This window comes from Ochotona curzoniae, unplaced genomic scaffold, assembly GCF_017591425.1.
Source record: "Ochotona curzoniae isolate NIBS_2020 unplaced genomic scaffold, NIBS_Ocur_1.0 contig_908, whole genome shotgun sequence".
NCBI lineage: Eukaryota > Metazoa > Chordata > Mammalia > Lagomorpha > Ochotonidae > Ochotona > Ochotona curzoniae.
In genome coordinates this window covers 26,305,096-26,321,406 of record NW_024466607.1, presented here as the reverse complement: position 1 = coordinate 26,321,406, position 16,311 = coordinate 26,305,096, and the positions used below count along the sequence as shown (strand labels likewise).

At 43.4% G+C, this 16,311-nt stretch overlaps 1 protein-coding gene across 1 annotated transcript; it reads right to left on the bottom strand.

Annotated features, from left to right (window-relative positions):
• Window positions 1-1,203: 1,203 nt before the first annotated feature.
• On the bottom strand, window positions 1,204-13,389 carry CUNH3orf49 (chromosome unknown C3orf49 homolog). The gene is made up of 5 exons (XM_040995033.1): window positions 13,310-13,389; window positions 8,465-8,790; window positions 7,695-7,837; window positions 2,178-2,294; window positions 1,204-1,407 (listed from the first exon to the last, which is right to left on the bottom strand). Exons 1-5 carry the CDS (start codon window positions 13,387-13,389, stop codon window positions 1,204-1,206), a joined length of 870 nt encoding a protein of 289 aa, XP_040850967.1.
• Between the last annotated feature and the right edge of the window lie 2,922 nt (window positions 13,390-16,311).

Here is a 16,311-nt window from a genome sequence, read left to right as displayed (position 1 = left end):
TAAGACATCGGTCTCCTGCACTCATGTGGGAGACTGCAAGGAGCTCCCAGGTCCCTGGCTTCAGACTGGTCCAGTTTTGGTCATTGCAGCCATCTGGGGAGTGAATCAGCAGAGAGAAGACCTTTCTTTCTGTCTCTCTGTAAATCTGCATATAAAAAAAATAAATCTTTAAAAATATTAAGGATAGGGCCCGGCGCGGTGGCGCAAGTGGTTAAGGTCCTCGCCTTGCATGCTCGGGATCCCATATGGGCGCCGGTTCTAATCCCGGCAGCCCCGCTTCCCTTCCAGCTCCCTGCCTGTGGCCCAGCAAGCAGTCGAGGACGGCCCAAAGCTTTGGGACCCTGTACCCGTGTGGGAGACCCGGAAGAGGCTCCTGGCTTCGGATCGGCATAGTATCGGCCGTTGCACTCACTTGGGGAGTGAATCATCAGACAGAAGATCTTCCTCTCTGTATATATCCGCCTTTCCAATTAAAAAAAAATAATAATAAAAATAAATCTTTAAAAAAATATTAAGGATGAATTATGGATAGTTTTTTTAAGTATCAGATGAATTATATTTAGATTTCATCCCCACCCATTTATTTTAGTTCAGAAACACAACACTCTGTATGAATTGTCCATTAATAATCTTGCATTTTTTGTTACTTTAATGAGAATTTTAATCTTAAAAGTGAGTGTAAAATTAGCTCAGTAGTAGTCATTATGTTTCATAATATCTGTAACTAGTTCCTTTAATTTTATCTGAGAAAACAGGAGTAATTCTTCATAGAATTTAATTGCTAAAGCTTGAAAAATATCATTTTCTTCATGACTGATATAAGTTATGAAGCCAAAATTGTTCTTATGGACTGAAAACTAAAAACAAGGTTTTTCTTGGGGGGGGGGGTAATTTTTTTTTTTATCAGAGTGGGAAGGCTCCAGGATGAGGGAAGGATAGGTGTTACTGTTTCCAAACTTTCTATTTCTTCTCCCCATTTCTGGGGGCGAAGTGGGGAAGTAAGGGGAGAAGCCGTATCCAGTCTCCCTATCACTCCAGTACCCGGCCACCTGATATCAACCCAGGGCTAAAACTCAAGCTTTAAAGATTTTATTTTAAGGACTATTGAGCATAATTCTCTACAAAACATGTTTCCTTTGCTCACTGAATAGTTCACTAGGGTCATATTTATTCAGGATTATATACCAGATAACCTACAGTCAGTCAAAAACAAGGCCAGCAGCAGATGCTCAGGCATAACATGTTTTTCAGCCTGAATTTCCAGGAGGCTCGCTTTGACACTTTCTCAAACTGATGAGAGAACTGCAGAAGCTGATCTAAGCGAGACTCACTGCGTTCAAGTTCAGCATTTCGTTGGTCCAATTGCTTCCTGACTTGATCAGTAATTATTTGTTTGCAGTCATCCACCTAGGACAGATAAATCCAAAGAAATAAAGCCATTTGATAGAGGGCTGGCCTGATGGCTCCATCGGCTAATCCTCCCTCCCCATTCAAGTGCAAGGATCCCAAATGGGCACTGGTTCCTGTCCCAACTGCTCCACCTCCAATCCAGCTCCTTGCTTGTGGCCTGAGAAAGCACTGGAGAATAGCCTAGAGCTTTGGAACCCTGAACCCATATAGGAGACCCAGAGGAGGCTCCTGGCTCCTAGCTTCACATCAGCTCAGCTCTGGCCATCACGGCCACTTGCAAGTAAGCCAGTGCATGGAAGATCTTTCTGTCTCTCCTTTCTGTAAATTTACCTTTCCAATAATAATACATAAATCTTCAAAAAAGAGGAAAGAAAGAAAGCCAGCCTTGCCTACATCAAATGAGTAGCTGCTTTTCTTGGGAGAATGAGTTCAGGAATTGGTGGGCATTTTGCAAATGTCAGAGTATTCTAATTCAAGCCATACCAAACAGAGCTTGAAAATTTGGATTTACTTCCTGGTGGTAAAGAAGATCTCATTTCTTCTCAAAAGAAGCCTATGTGTATGTCTTCACTTTAATTGCATGCACTTAATATCTATTAGACACAGCATCCAGACGCCCTTAGCAGCCCTGTAACCACTCTCAGAATGCACCCCACTAACATTAGTCCTTAATGCTAATTGTTAATTTTGTCCCACATCCACACTATCAATTAAACCTACCCTTCTGATGCTTCTGAAGTACAAAAGTAAAAGATTTTCTTCACTACCTGCATTTGAAGGTTTTTTAATGGTAAAGCTGATTTTTGAAGGGGTTCTTCCAGGCCATGTTTCTTTTTTTTCAGCATTGGAAAGTGTAGCCTCTTTTTGGATGAAGAAAGTACTTCCTATTGTAAAAATGCAAAAAAACAACCATACATCAGATTAGGAAATACCAGCAGTATTTCTGTGATGGCATTTCAATAAGAATCCTCACCCTTGTGGTATTCTCTTATGAACTCAATATTTGCCACATAACAACGTTGGATTGTTGGAGACCATATTCATATTATTCTCCACACCCCATGCATTTCCTTTGTGACCAGAGCTCTCTTTGAAGAGAGAGCTATAGGGTGCGGAGAAATGAGATTGTCTTGCTCTGAAAGAATACACAAAGTCAGGGGAAAAGCAGGTCACTCATAAGGGGAAGCAGAAGAAACTGCCTGTGCACCTGCTGAGCACTGTGTGAGTGGGGGGCTGTTGTGGACCACTGCTCCAGAAAGCTCATTATCGATGGATCCAGTGGTTAATTTTGGTCTCCTTTCTGCAGCCGCCCTTATTTCCATAGCAGTCATGTCTCCAAAGATAAAAAAGCTTTGGGTTCTTTCTGCCCCATGCCTGGTACATTTTCCATCATCCTTGGCTGACTGGATACACAGATCTGTCCTAATAATGTTACTATAAATTATTCCAAGGTCATAGCTGCTGGTCCCTTTTAGTTTTACTGGGCTCACTCTTCCTTCCACTTGTGCTGAATAATTAAGTGTAAGGACTGTTGTGACACCTACACAAAGTAGGAGGTGGACATGGAGACTGCCCCTTCACCTGATGAAGAAATTTACTACTAATGGAGTCTGGTTCAGATGTCAAGTAAGTGCTGTGCTTCCCAGATCCTCTACAACAAAACCTTTTCCCTCTGTTATAAAACCCTGTACTTTTATTTTAATGACAGAGGATACATGTATGATATACTTATACAAACACATATAAATATGTCTATATGTAATATATATGCGTGAGATCTTTCATTTGGTGGTTACTCCTCAAATGCCAGCAACAGGCAGGGCTATGCCAGTCTTAGATCAGTAGCCAGGAACTCCATCTGGGTGTCCCACAGCAATAATGGGAACACAAGTGCTTGGGTTATCATCCGCTGTCTTCCAGATACGTTAGCTGGAAGCTGGAGTAGCAAAGTCTTAAATCAGCACTCCGATATGCAGGTGCTCCATGTATCAGCTTAACCCGCTGTGCTGTAACACCTATCTTTATCCTTATCTTTGCAATTAGGGCTCTGTGTGTGTCCTACAAAATCCTGTTCTACCCGGAACCCATGATGATATTCTTACCATCCTGCACAAGTTTTAAGAGTTTGCCTTTGTAGTTAAAATTAGAATCCGAAAGGAATTAATTTTGTGAGCTAAGAATCATTTTTTTTCTATCCCATATGATATCCACTTGTCCCGCTGCCATTTGCTGAGCAGTTATCCTTATCCCACTGCTTTGTACGGCCATGACTGAATGCCTAGCTCCTCTATTAGTTGTTAAAATGCCATACATCAGGGAAATGTTCATTGGATCACTTGTAGTACCCAAACCTAGAAATTTCCCAGGATATAATTAGGGACACAATAAGTATGAACCTTAAAATATTTATTTATTTAAAAAGTAGAGTTACAGGGCCCGGCGCGGTGGCACAAGTGGTTAAAGGTCCTCGCCTTGCACGCCCGGGATCCCATATGGGCGCCGGTTCTAATCCCGGTGGCCCCGCTTCCCTTCCAGCTCCCTGCCTGTGGCCCAGCAAGCAGTCGAGGACAGCCCAAAGCTTTGGGACCCTGCACCCGCGTGGGAGACCCGGAAGAGGCTCCTGGCTTCGGATCGGCATAGTATCGGCCGTTGCGCTCACTTGGGGAGTGAATCATCGGACGGAAGATCTTCCTCTCTGTCTCTCCTCTCTGTATATCTGCCTTTCCAATGAAAAAATAATAAAAATAAATCTTAAAAAAAAAAAAGTAGAGTTACAGAGGGAGAAGAAGAAGGAGAGAATTTTCCATTTACTTCGCTTCCCCATTGGCCTCAACAGTGGCAGCTGGACTAAGCTGAAGCCAGGAAAAGGAACTTCATCTGCATCCCCCATTTGGGGTGGCAGGGCCAAAGCACTTGGGTCATCTTTTGCTGCTTTCCCAGGCACATTAGCAGGGAACTGCGTTGGAGCTGTAGTGGGAACATGAACTAACCTCCAAGTGGGATGCCACTTCTGACTAGAGTGAGGGCCAGTATAAGGGCTCAACAGGATAACCCTCCATCCTGTGGGGCCAGCATCCTATATGGACACTGGTTTGTGTCCCAGCTGCTCGACTTCTAATCCAGCTCTCTGTTTATGGCCTGGGAAGGTAGGGGAGGAGGGTCCAAGTTTTTTGTACGTTGCGCCCACGTGGAAGACCCGGAAGAGGCTCCTGACTCTCAGCTTCAGATAGGTTGTTTCAGATGGGCTTAGCCCTGGCTGTAGCTGGTATGTCTGAGAAACTGAACTTACAATTTTGCTGATTTTTAGTTAGTGGTCACATGTGTCCATAGTGGACAGAATAATTTGACAATACAACTGGAACATGGCATGGTAATTAAGAACAAGGACTCCCTTGGGCTCGGGGTGGTGGCCTAGTGGCTTAAGTCCTTGCCTTGAATGCACCAGGATCCCATATGAGCACTGATTCTAATCCCAGTAGCTCCACTTTCCATCCAGCTCCCTGCTTGTGACCTGGGAAAGCACTCATGGACAGCCCAAAGCTTTGGGATACTGCACCCACACGGAAGACCTGAAGGAGGCTCCTGGCTCCTTGGCTTTGGATCGGCACAGCACTGGCTGTCACAGCCAGTTGGGGACTGAACCACCGGAAGGAAGATCTTCCTCTCTGTCTTTCTTCCTCTCTGTGTATCTACCTTTCCAATAAAAATAAATCTTAAAAAAAAAGAGAGAGAGGGCCCGGCGCGGTGGCGCAAGTGGTTAAGGTCCTCGCCTTGCACGCCAGGGATCCCATATGGACGCCGGTTCTGTCCCGGTGGCCCCACTTCCCTTCCAGCTCCCTGCCTGTGGCCTGGGAAAGCAGTCGAGGACAGCCCAAAGCTTTGGGACCCTGCACCCATGTGTGAGAGACCTGAAAGAGGCTCCTGGCTTCAAATCGGCATAGCACCGGTCGTTGCGCTCACTTGGGGAGTGAATCATCAGACGGAAGATCTTCCTCTCTGTCTCTCCTCTCTGTATATCCGCCTTTCCAATAAAAAATAATAAAAATAAATCTTTATAAAAAAAAGAGAGAGAGAGAGAACAAGGACGCCTGAGTCAGGTTCTGCTGCTCTCCTGGGAAAATTACTTAACCTCTCACTCGATAGCATCTCTGAAATAAAGACAGCATTGCTATCGATCTTATTGAACTGTTGTACTAAGGGTTATATGACATTTTAATTTTTATTAGTATTTATTGATTTGAAAGATAGGGAAGTGTGGGGCAAGAGTGTATCAAGCTTCCATCTGTCGCATCATTCTGTAAATGACTGCAATAGGTATGTCTGGGTCAGGCCCAAGCCAGAAGCCAGAGACTCCATATTGGTCTCTCCCAAACTAATTTTTCAGCTTCCTTCCCAGGCTTATCAGGAGGAAGGTGGTTCAGAAGCAGAGCAGCCACAGCCTTAACTGGCATTCTAACATGGGATGCCATTGTTGCAAATAGTGGCTTTAATGTTGTCATAACAGGGCTTTGGAACAGCATCAGTTCTTAAATAATGGCTTATTGTACTTAGATAGTAATAATATTTCAAGAGTCTACTTTTAAAAGATAATATGGGAAATTCAGGTTCAATTACAAATAACTAGTGGATATGTGAATGTTTGGATTTTTCAAAGTCCTGTCTCATCTAGCATGGGCCTGTTTATGCTGTGTATCTTTTTTTTTTTAAGATTTATTTATTTTGGGCCCAGCGGCGTGGCCTAGCGGCTAAAGTCCTCGCCTTGAATACACCGGGGTCCCATATGCGCTGGTTGTAATCCTGGTAACTCCACTTTCCATCTAGCTCCCTGCTTGTGTCCTGGGAAAGCAGTCAAGGGCAGCCCAAAAGCCTTGGGATTCTGCACCAGCGTGGGAGACCTGGAAGAAGTTCCTGGATCCTGGCTTCAGATAGGCTTAGCATTGGCCATTGCGCTCACTTGGGGAGTGAATCATCAGACAGAAGATCTTTCTCACCGTCTCTCTTCCCCTCTGTATATCTGACTTTGTAATAAAAATAAAAAAATCTTTTAAAAAAAAAGATTTATTTATTTTGGAAAGGCAGAGATTTACAGAAAGAAGGAAAGACAGATTTTCTATCTGTTGGTTCACTCCCCAGGTGCTTGCCACGGCTGAAGCTGAGCCAATCTGAAGCCATGAGCCCAGAGCTTCTTCTGGGTCTCCCATGCAGGTACAGGATCCCAAGGCTTTGGGCTGTCCTTCACTGCTTTCCCAGGGCGTAAGCAGGGAGCTGGATGGGAAGTAGAGCAGACAGGATATGAAGTGGTGTCCATTTGGGATCCCAGCCAAGGCAAGGCAAGAATTTAGCCACTGTGCCTTTACATCAGGCCCAGCTTTGTACCTTTTAACTTCATCTAACATTAAATGAAAATTGAGAACAATATGCTCAGTGAAATAAGCCAATCCCCAAAAGACAGATAACATAGATTCTCTCTGATATATGGCAACCTCCATATAAGATACAAGATCATATACATGTATTCTCAGAGAAGAACCGCAAAATGGAGACTAGCATACAGGGAAGCGAAGATACACTGTAGTATGCTCTCTGCTCCCAAACAAAATGAACCAAACGACTCCTGATGAAACTGATAAATATATCTGGACAATAGGATACAAGACTGTCTACCATTGCCTATACCTACAATACCATGATTCACTAACCAGCAGAATGTTAGACTTGTGAATATTGCCAAAGGACTGTAACACTACAGGGAAAACCAGAGGGAGAGAATGGCGGAGTTGGGATAGAAGGGGGAATCTCTGTGCCTACGGAACTGTACAACGAATAATAATAAAATTAAAACATAACAAACAACAATCTGTACTTCAATCCCTGATTTACACTAGTCACTTTTCAAAGTCCCAAAAACGATTCACCTACTTTTTCCAGACAGTATTTACTGGCAATCTTGCAGCAAGTTCTGTTGGTCAGCACTGGTCTAGCGAATTCCTTTCCATCAAACATTCATGGATAGGCCAGATTACTAATCTGCTAATTTGACATTTGTACAGTTGATAGGATTAACTTAAAGTCATCAGTTCCATTGTTGCCCAGACTGTCACAGAAGCAGAGTAGTTGGAGTTCTGACTTCTCTGTGGTTCAGTGTCGCAGAGGAGACAGGGACCACAGATGTCAAGGGTTCACAAGGTACAGCCCAGGGCGAAGAGAGTTGGGATTCACAAAATCCCTGAACTCATGACTGGCAGCTGTCAGTCACGAGGGGCAAGTTTGTAACAGCGATTTACCTTTTGTTGTCCCTGGTGAACAGGCATCCTGCAGAAGCGGTTGGCAGAACTCCCAGCCGGCAGGTGGTTCCCTCCTGCTGCCCCCTCCATCTCTGCCTCTGCACCAAGTTGCGTCTTGGCCTCCACATCAGATTGTACAGTTTCTTAGAGAAAGAACCGAACATCTTGTGAACATTATGATTATCAATATGCTCGTCCCAGCAGAAAGTGCTCTGGGAAGAAAGATGCATTTGGTGCCTTAGTAGCGATAAGGAAAGAGAGAGAGAAAGAGAGCGAGGAGAGAGAGAGAAAGCACTTTTCTAGCTGCTGGTTTACTTCCAGGATGTCCACCACGGCCAACGCTGGTCCAGCGTGAAGCCCTTCCTAGTCTCCTACATGGTGGCAGGGGCCCAAGTACTTGGGCCATCCCCCTTTGATTTCCCAAGGTGCGTTATCCTCCTTAGGCACCTTATGCCTCTGGTCCACCACACAGGCACCTCCGCAGACTTTGAAGTACCCTTGTTTTTAAATGAGAAGTGGCGGTAGATTGATTATACCACTAACTGGGCCAAGAGAAATGGCAGTTTCATCCAGTGAGTCTGAAAATGTACACATGCATCCTACGGGGGAAGGGAATGTTGTAAAAATGAAGATTCTGACCCAGTAGCCTGGGTAGGGCCTTAGAATCTGCATTTCAGACCAGCTGCTCAGAGAGACCAGTCATTGGAAAACAATGACTGATTTTGCCTTCCTCTTGCCTGGACACTTCAAGACAAATTGCCTTTGCTCACTGTTCGGTGACTGCTTTCTCATTCTTAGCATAGTAAATAACTTGGTGGGCAGAAGCTGCTTGACAATCTGAGGAACAGAGCTCTGTACGGCAGAAAGGAAAGTTTCCTTGTGCTCCTCAGAGTCCTTGCTGCTGGCATTTAGGGGTTTACCTCTGCGTGGCAGTATCTTCCCCAAGAAACTCTTGCTTTTCTTCATACTTTCCTTCATACTTTTTTTCTGATTCTGCTGGCTTTCTTGAAAGCCCACGTCAATTTCACTACATGATTCTTCTTTGGGTGCCAATGCATTTTGCTTGGCTAAGTTCGTAGACTCCATTCTATGCCATGTAAAACAAATAAAAATAATTTGCATTAAGGAAATGAACACTTCACACTGAATAATTTAAATTGCCAGAACTTAAACTTCAAATGTGAAAAAAAAAAAAACACATGATCCCAAAAAACTGAAATTGGAGACCAAGAATAAAATCACAGAAAAAAAAAAGAAAGCCAAAATAACAACTTAGTGTTTTGTCACCAGATTGCTATAAATGCAATCTGTCCACTGTGTCTTTAGTTCTCACAGCACTGCAAGAAGTAGGTTATATTACTAACTCCCTTCTGCTGATGAGTAAACCGAAATGCAGACATGTTAAATCCATTGGCCGAGAGTAGGGGAGCATGTGGGTTTTAATTCCAATATATCTTATCACACATTGGTAAATCGCAAATCTTTTGGATGGTGTTTGGAGATGATCTTTGTTGTATTTGGCAGGTCAGAGGCTGAAATGATGGAAGAATTTGCAAGGACCATCAACACAGAATACAAGAAAGAATACTTTAAAGCAATATGAAAAGCGGATTTAAATGAAGTTCATTTTGATGTGAACATGTTTGAAAATCATCATGAACTTTTTGAAGATCCCTCATATGACTGCAAAAAATAATAGAAAAATCTAATCTGTTATATCCTTTCAAGAAGGCTGTTAAATGGAATCATACAGGATAGAATACTTTGTGTGTGTTTTTTTTTCACTCAGCATAGCTCACTACATCCTCCTCAAAGATGTGTGAATCAACAGTTCATATGTTTTGGTTGCTAAATAACATCCTATTATGACGTGACTGTCCTACACTTTGTTTTATGTTCCACTTGCTGAAGGACATTTGTGGATTTTTTTTTAAAAAAGATTTATTGGGCCCGGCGTGGTGGCGCAGTGGTTAAGGTCCTCGCCTTGCACGCCCGGGATCCCATATGGGCGCCAGTTCTATCCCGGCAGCCCCGCTTCCCTTCCAGCTCCCTGCCTGTGGCCTGGGAAAGCAGTGGAGGACGGCCCAAGGCTTGGCTCCTGGCTTCAAATCGGCCATAGCATCGGCCGTTGCGCTCACTTGGGGAGTGAATCATCGGACGGAAGATCTTCCTCTCTGTCTCTCCTCTCTGTATATCCGCCTTTCCAATAAAAAATAATAAAAATAAATCTTTTTAAAAAAAGAGATTTATTTAATCTTTATATAATCTATTTGTTTATTGGTGGAGTAGCCTAGTGGCTAAAGTCCTCGCCTTGCATGTGCTGGGATCTCATATGGGTGCCAATTCATATTCTGCCAGCCAGCTTCCCAGTCGGCTCACTGCTTGTGGTCTAGGAAAGCAGGACAGCCCAAAGCCTTGGGACTCTGCACCCACGTGGGAGACCTGAAGAAGCTCTTGGTTCTTGGCTTCGGTTAAGTGCAACTCCAGCCGTTGCAGCCACTTGGAGAGTGCATCAGTGGACAGAAGATCTTTTTCTCTGGCTCTCTTCTTATCTGTGTATCTGACTTTCCAACAATAAATAAATAAATCTTTTTTAAAAACAGATTTCTTCTTTAAAAAAAAAATCAAAACAGCAGATTTAAAGGAGAGACAAAAATAAATAAATAAATAAAGGAGAGACAAAAAGTGAGATCTTCCAGCTGCTGATTTTCACTTCCCAAATGGCTGTAACAACAGAGCTGAGCTAATCTGAAGCCAGGAGCCAGAAGCCCACTCGCATGTGGGTGTAGGATCTCAAGGATTTGAGTCATTTTCCTCTGCTAACCCAAGCCACAACAGGGAGCTGGATGGGAATTAGAGTAGCTGGGACACGAACTGGTGCCCATATGGTATGGTGGCCCTTGTTGGAGAATTAACCAATTGAGCCATTGTGTTGGCCTATATAATTTTCTTTAAGTTTTATGTTATCTCTTTGAAAGGTGGCATGGCAGAGAGAACAAAGATGCAGAGAGAAAGAGCTCCCCCACCCTCCCTAAAAAGATACTACAGTTTCAGGTGTCCTTCATGCAGTGGGGTAGTAGTTTCTGGCTTTATTGTCTCCCTTTTGATTGCCGTATGATGTGTTCAGTGCATGTAACTGTCTTCTCTCTCCAAATGCTCTGATTCAATACTCTTTCCTTGCTCTACCCCTGAAGCTGGCTTACAGAGGCATGGGTCGGGTAGAGGAAATAGTTGCCCACATAGGAAATCCTCACTGTGTACCGGCTTTCCAGCTTTGACCTTCATTCTTCATATGTTACCTAAAATATCTCTAGTACCACCAATAGCATACATGTTTCTCTCCAGAAAATCCCTGCTCTGAACCGAGCCAAAACCCTCCTGCCTTATTTGTCATCACATACAGGAAGTCATTCATTTTGGGTTCAGGCACTTGAGTTAAACGGCCTTGACTCAGCCCAGAACCACAATTCCTAGCCACGTGATCTTCGTCATTATGACTTCACTTGGCAAGCTTTGGTTCTCTTGGAAAATGAACCTGCTATTCCGAGAAATGAGTAAATTAAAGGAAACAGTTGGTAGGTTTTGAATCCAGCAAAGCACTCAATAAATGATAGCTTTGATGATTATGCGAGTCAGATCTGAGCGATGAAAAATGGAAAAGGCAAAGGGAGAGGCTGGGCAGCAAGACAAAGGGGGACCCTGTGGGCTCTCGGCCACCCCCTGGGCCCAAGAATACAAAGCTTTGCCAATTGTAGGCACACGACTTCCAGGGGCTCTGACCTTAAAATGTGTTAGATTGTTAGCACTCATTTCCTAGAAGACGCTGCTAAAGCATCCCAAGAAATATCATTTATTAGTTTGCTCAAAGGTGATTTATGAGCTGACATTAATTTCCCAGTAATCCTTCTGTAATGCTTTCAATAATATTAACTTTTACGTGGTTTTTTTTTTTCCTCAACCACAAATAGTTATGCAGATCCACTAATAAAAAAGAACAGAAATGCAATTCCAGGAGGCTCAGGCCATCTTAGCAACCTGTCGGGTTAAAGCCCCGCCCTGAGCAGCGAGTGTCTGTCAATCTAGCAAGTGTCTGTCAATCCTGTCCTTCCACTGTCACGGCAGATGTATTTACAACATAATGTACAAAGTGCACTTGGCTTTAAGGACTATCCAAGGAGCCCTTCCTTTCTTAAAATAAGATCTTGAGGTACTGAATCTCTTGGGTTGTGTTTCTTCTGTCTTAAGCTTTTACTTCCTACTAGAAGTCTCAAATTTCTGAAATATTTCATTTTGTCCGTGAAAGTTATTCACTCTTGAATGGTTCAGGTCTGACAAAAATACCTTACTTCTTTAAGTCTGAGGCACACCCCAAAAGCTTGGTCAGAGAGAATACCAACGAAATTGAAATACACCACCGCACTTACTTTGCAAATTGAACTGTATTAAGTTTGAAATATTTTCTGCTTTCCTTTATGGTTTTGTCTTTGGTCAAGAAATACCACATCTGATTGCTTTAATGTTACATGAAAGAATGTGTGCATAGGTGAAATATTGTTAGCACACATCTCAGCAGCCGTAGCTGCTGGGACTGGGGAGGGAAAACATTGATTGAGGAATTGTTTTGAATAGTGTTGGTATGAGGTGTGGAATGCCCAACGTTCTGATGTTGAATTGTCATCTTCCTATGAATACTTCTTTCCTCTAACTTGCTATGTTAAAATTCAAGTTCAGGTGAAAGCCAAGTTTCTTCCTGCCACAAATGAACACTTCTAAGCACAAAACAAGGCTTTTGTAACGGTGTAGGTTTCCTGGGCCAATGTCCTACTGGCTCCCTATCTTTGTCGCTTTCATTTCTTTTTTTTTTTTTTTGGTAGAATCCAAATGAAAGTGTTTATTTAATGAATGGTTGCATTTTATATTTTTGTTTTTTAAATTTTACTTTAATTTAATTTTTAAAATCATATACCACTTTTTTTTTAATTGATTACACTGCATTATGTGACACAGTTTTATAGGCACTGAGATTCTCCCCTCCCGTCCCAAGAATGCGCTCCCCGCACTCCCCCACCCCCCCACCCCCCCACCCCCGGTGGATTCTTGTTGCATTACCACAGTTCAAATTCAGTTGAGATTCTTTCCTTGCAAGCATCTACAAAGCATAGAGTCCAGCATCTTATTGTCCAGATAAGTTCAGCAGTTTCTTAGGGAGACTGTCTCTGGTCTGAAGGTAGAGCCGACAGAGTATCATGCCAATCAATTAAAAACCCCGACATTACATCAGTAACAATTAAAAATGTAATGGAATTAGTTGACATGGTATTGTGTAACCAGCATGTTAAAAGAGAGAGAGAGAGAGAGAAAAGAGTGCAAGTTCTGAACCACATCCTATGACTTCTACATTGACATTACAATTATTAGTTCATATACAACTGGGTTCTATACACCTTAAAATGGCTATAGATTACTATTCAGCTGTCTCATGTCTATTTTAATTTTAGTATTTAGCAGTTTATGTCGCTTTCATTTCTAAAGGCACTGTTTTTAAAAGATGCTACATCTTGTACATGTCCAGTAAATTTTGCTTTATGGAAAAGAACATGAGTTTCATTACCTACCTTTTGACCTCCTTCTTTTGGAATGAGTCGTTTTTCTCTCGGAGTTGCTTCGATCTTCGGCACCAGATGGACTTTCCCATAGTCAGTCTAACTAGGAGACACTGCTGACCACTGCCCGTTGCTGTCAACTTGAGCTATAATAGGTGCCTGGAATTTCAGGAGCTTTTGAACTCACGGGCTTCATAAGAAAATGATCCTCGAAACAGAAAGTTCTGAGCTTATTTAGGGGCAAGGGTAAAGTGAAAGCAGGAAATAAGGTTTTTTCCTGTTTAGCGCAATCCTGTATTTGATAGATTCTTGGGAAATTCCCAAGCTCCGTGGAAATGTTTATAGATTCTTAGATAAGGCAGATGCAGAAAGGGTACTCTGCTCGTATAACCACTGCCATCCGGATTAGCAGTAAATAAAATCAAATGTCCATTGACCATCACCTGCAGCTGTGTGCATGCCGGGTCCACAGAGCAACGGAGCCTCGAGGGACACCAATGGCTATCAGTTAATGGGAGCTGATCTCTCTGTATGTGAGCATGTGGGATGACTGTGACGTTCTGTGGTGATTTGGACGCCTCACACTGCCTCTCGAGGGTTGTTTCACTGATGTTGGAGTTTGGTAGTGGTTTCTCAAAGAACTTGGTTGAACAAGTTGAAATTTGTGCTTCTCCTGATGCTTAGCCACATTTTGGAATTAAAAAAGGGGAAATACTGCCTGGGTTGAAAATTCTGTCCACACGGTGGCAGCAGACACTAGGGATTATTCCCATTACTTATTGGCACTTAGTGGTTTGGTTTGAAAGAACTGGATGAATTACAAGGAAAACCTCAGACAGGCGTTGTTCTGTTTTCTGGGTCTGCACGATTTACAATCTGGATGACGCTTCTCAAGTTTCCGCGTGCATGGGAATTACCTGGGGATTTCTTGTAGAGGTGGAATGAGCACAACACAGCAGAGGTAAGAGCCAAGTTTTCACACTGTGTTGTCTAACAAACTCCCAAGTGAAAGTAGCAGTGCTGGTGGGGAAACAGCACTTTTTTTTTTTTTTTTGCAGTGAGACATCTGGCTTTTCCAGACTTGGGGATGGAGCTTTAAAATATTCAAGCATGAGTGGTGAAGAGGGTGGGTTTGGAAATTGCACCTGGATTCTCATTTCAGTCAACTGCGTGGCTTTGGTCAAATCACTCAAACTATCTAGGCTTATTTAATCTATTTTTTTTTAATTTTTTTTATTTTTTTTTTTTTTAGATTTTATTTTTATTATTTTTTTCATTGGAAAGGCAGATATACAGAGAGGAGAGACAGAGAGGAAGATCTTCCGTCCGATGATTCACTGCCCAAGTGAATGCAACGGCCGATACTATGCCTAGCCAAAGCCAGGAGCCTCTTCTGGGTCTCCCACAAGGGTGCAGGGTCCCAAAGCCTTGGGCCGTCCTCGACTGCTTTCCCGGGCCACAGACAGGGAGCTGGAAGGGAAGTGGGGCTGCCGGGATAGAACTGGCGCCCATATGGTATCCCGGGCATGCAAGGCGAGGACCTTAACCACTGCGCCACCGCGCCGGGCCCTAAATAATACATCTTTAAAAGCTAGGGTTTTTTTTTTGGGGGGGGGGGAAAGGAATAAAAAGTTTATTTTGGTGCCAAAAAAAAAAAAATTGAAATCCTTTTATGTGAGGAGTTTTTAAAGAGTTCATGGACATGGGTATAATGAAAAAAAAAAAAATCTATGGACTTAAAACTTTTTTTTACACTAGAATTGACTCATTTTTCAAGTCAATTTTTAACAACCTTTTGGGAGTCTTCTTTACATACGGTTGCCAGAGGAATTCTGAAGCAGTCCTGGAGCTGGAGAGATCAGGCCTGGTGGAAGAATTAGAGTATGGATATTGATTTTTTGCATCAGGTGCTTGACTCTAGGTGTTTGCTTAAACCCTCGGGCAGATGATGCGATCTCTCTCCACCTGCATTGTCTTACGTAAAAGAAGGATAGTAACGGCTACCTCCCAGGGCTGTTGTAGTGACTTATTCATTCAACGAATATTTGAATGCCCCGGTGTTGCCAGGCCCTACCCTAGGTACCAGATCAACACAATCTCTGAACAAACGCAAGGAAAGCCGCGTGGAGGGGTGGTGGCAAACGCTGTGAGAGAAACAAAGGGTAGGGGCGGACAGCCGGATAGAGTGATGACAAGGCTCAGCTACACCCGGAGGGTTCAGGAAAGCATAGCCAGAGGGGTTTGGGGGGCTGAGGAGTGGATAAGGATAAAGAGCCCATCGTGGCCAGATCTGTGTATGTCAGGCAGGCAAAAAGACCAGACGCCAAAGCCCTGGGCTCGGAGAAGTCTGGTGGTTTTGGAAATGTGTCAAATAGCCAGGCGGGTTGCGGGTCAAGGAGACAAACGGAGATGAAATGTGGAGAGACCAATAGGACTAAATCTGCCGAGCCTCACAGATCAGATAAGCAAATCTGCTGTTGGAGACTGAAGGTCGCGGGGCCAGCATCCCATACTAGAGCATCAGTTTGAAGTGTGGTTGCCCTGATCCAGCTCCTTGCAGATGCGCCTGGGAAAGCAGGATAAGATGGGCCGAGTGCTTGGGCTCCGTCACCAATACGGGAGGCCTGATGGAGTTCCGGACTCCTGGTTTCAGCCGACCTAGGGCTGTTGCAGGCATTTGGGGAATGAACCAGGAGATGGCATGTCTCCCTTCTTCTCTGACAAGTTTCCTCTTTTCCTCGATAGGCAAATATATCTTTAAAAATTTGGTCTATATCTTAGGAGCCACAAGAAGTTGGCGGCCCTAACCCGCCGAAAGAGAAACAAGAGCTGCGTCAGTATTGTGGAAGCCAATTCGTAACCATAAAATAAAAATTAAAAATCTTAGCTCACTAAACCTGACTTTTTGTAAACTTTTTTTTTTTTTTTTTTTTTTACAGAACAATGCCCTTTTACTCAGCCATGGCCCTGTGGCTCCCATCCGAGTCCCAGGTACCTGAAAGGGTGTGGCAGAG

What these genes read in the sequence shown, in the direction of transcription:
- CUNH3orf49 (XM_040995033.1), bottom strand. Translation starts at nt 13,389, where the DNA reads ATGGGAAAGTCCATCTGGTGCCGAAGATCGAAGCAACTCCGAGAGAAA. An exon ending in TTCACCAGGGACAACAAAAG is followed by an intron (nt 2,295 to 7,694) that starts GTAAATCGCTGT and finishes TTTTTACAATAG; the next exon opens with GAAGTACTTTCTTCATCCAA. An exon ending in TAAAAAACCTTCAAATGCAG is followed by an intron (nt 1,408 to 2,177) that starts GTAGTGAAGAAA and finishes TATCTGTCCTAG; the next exon opens with GTGGATGACTGCAAACAAAT.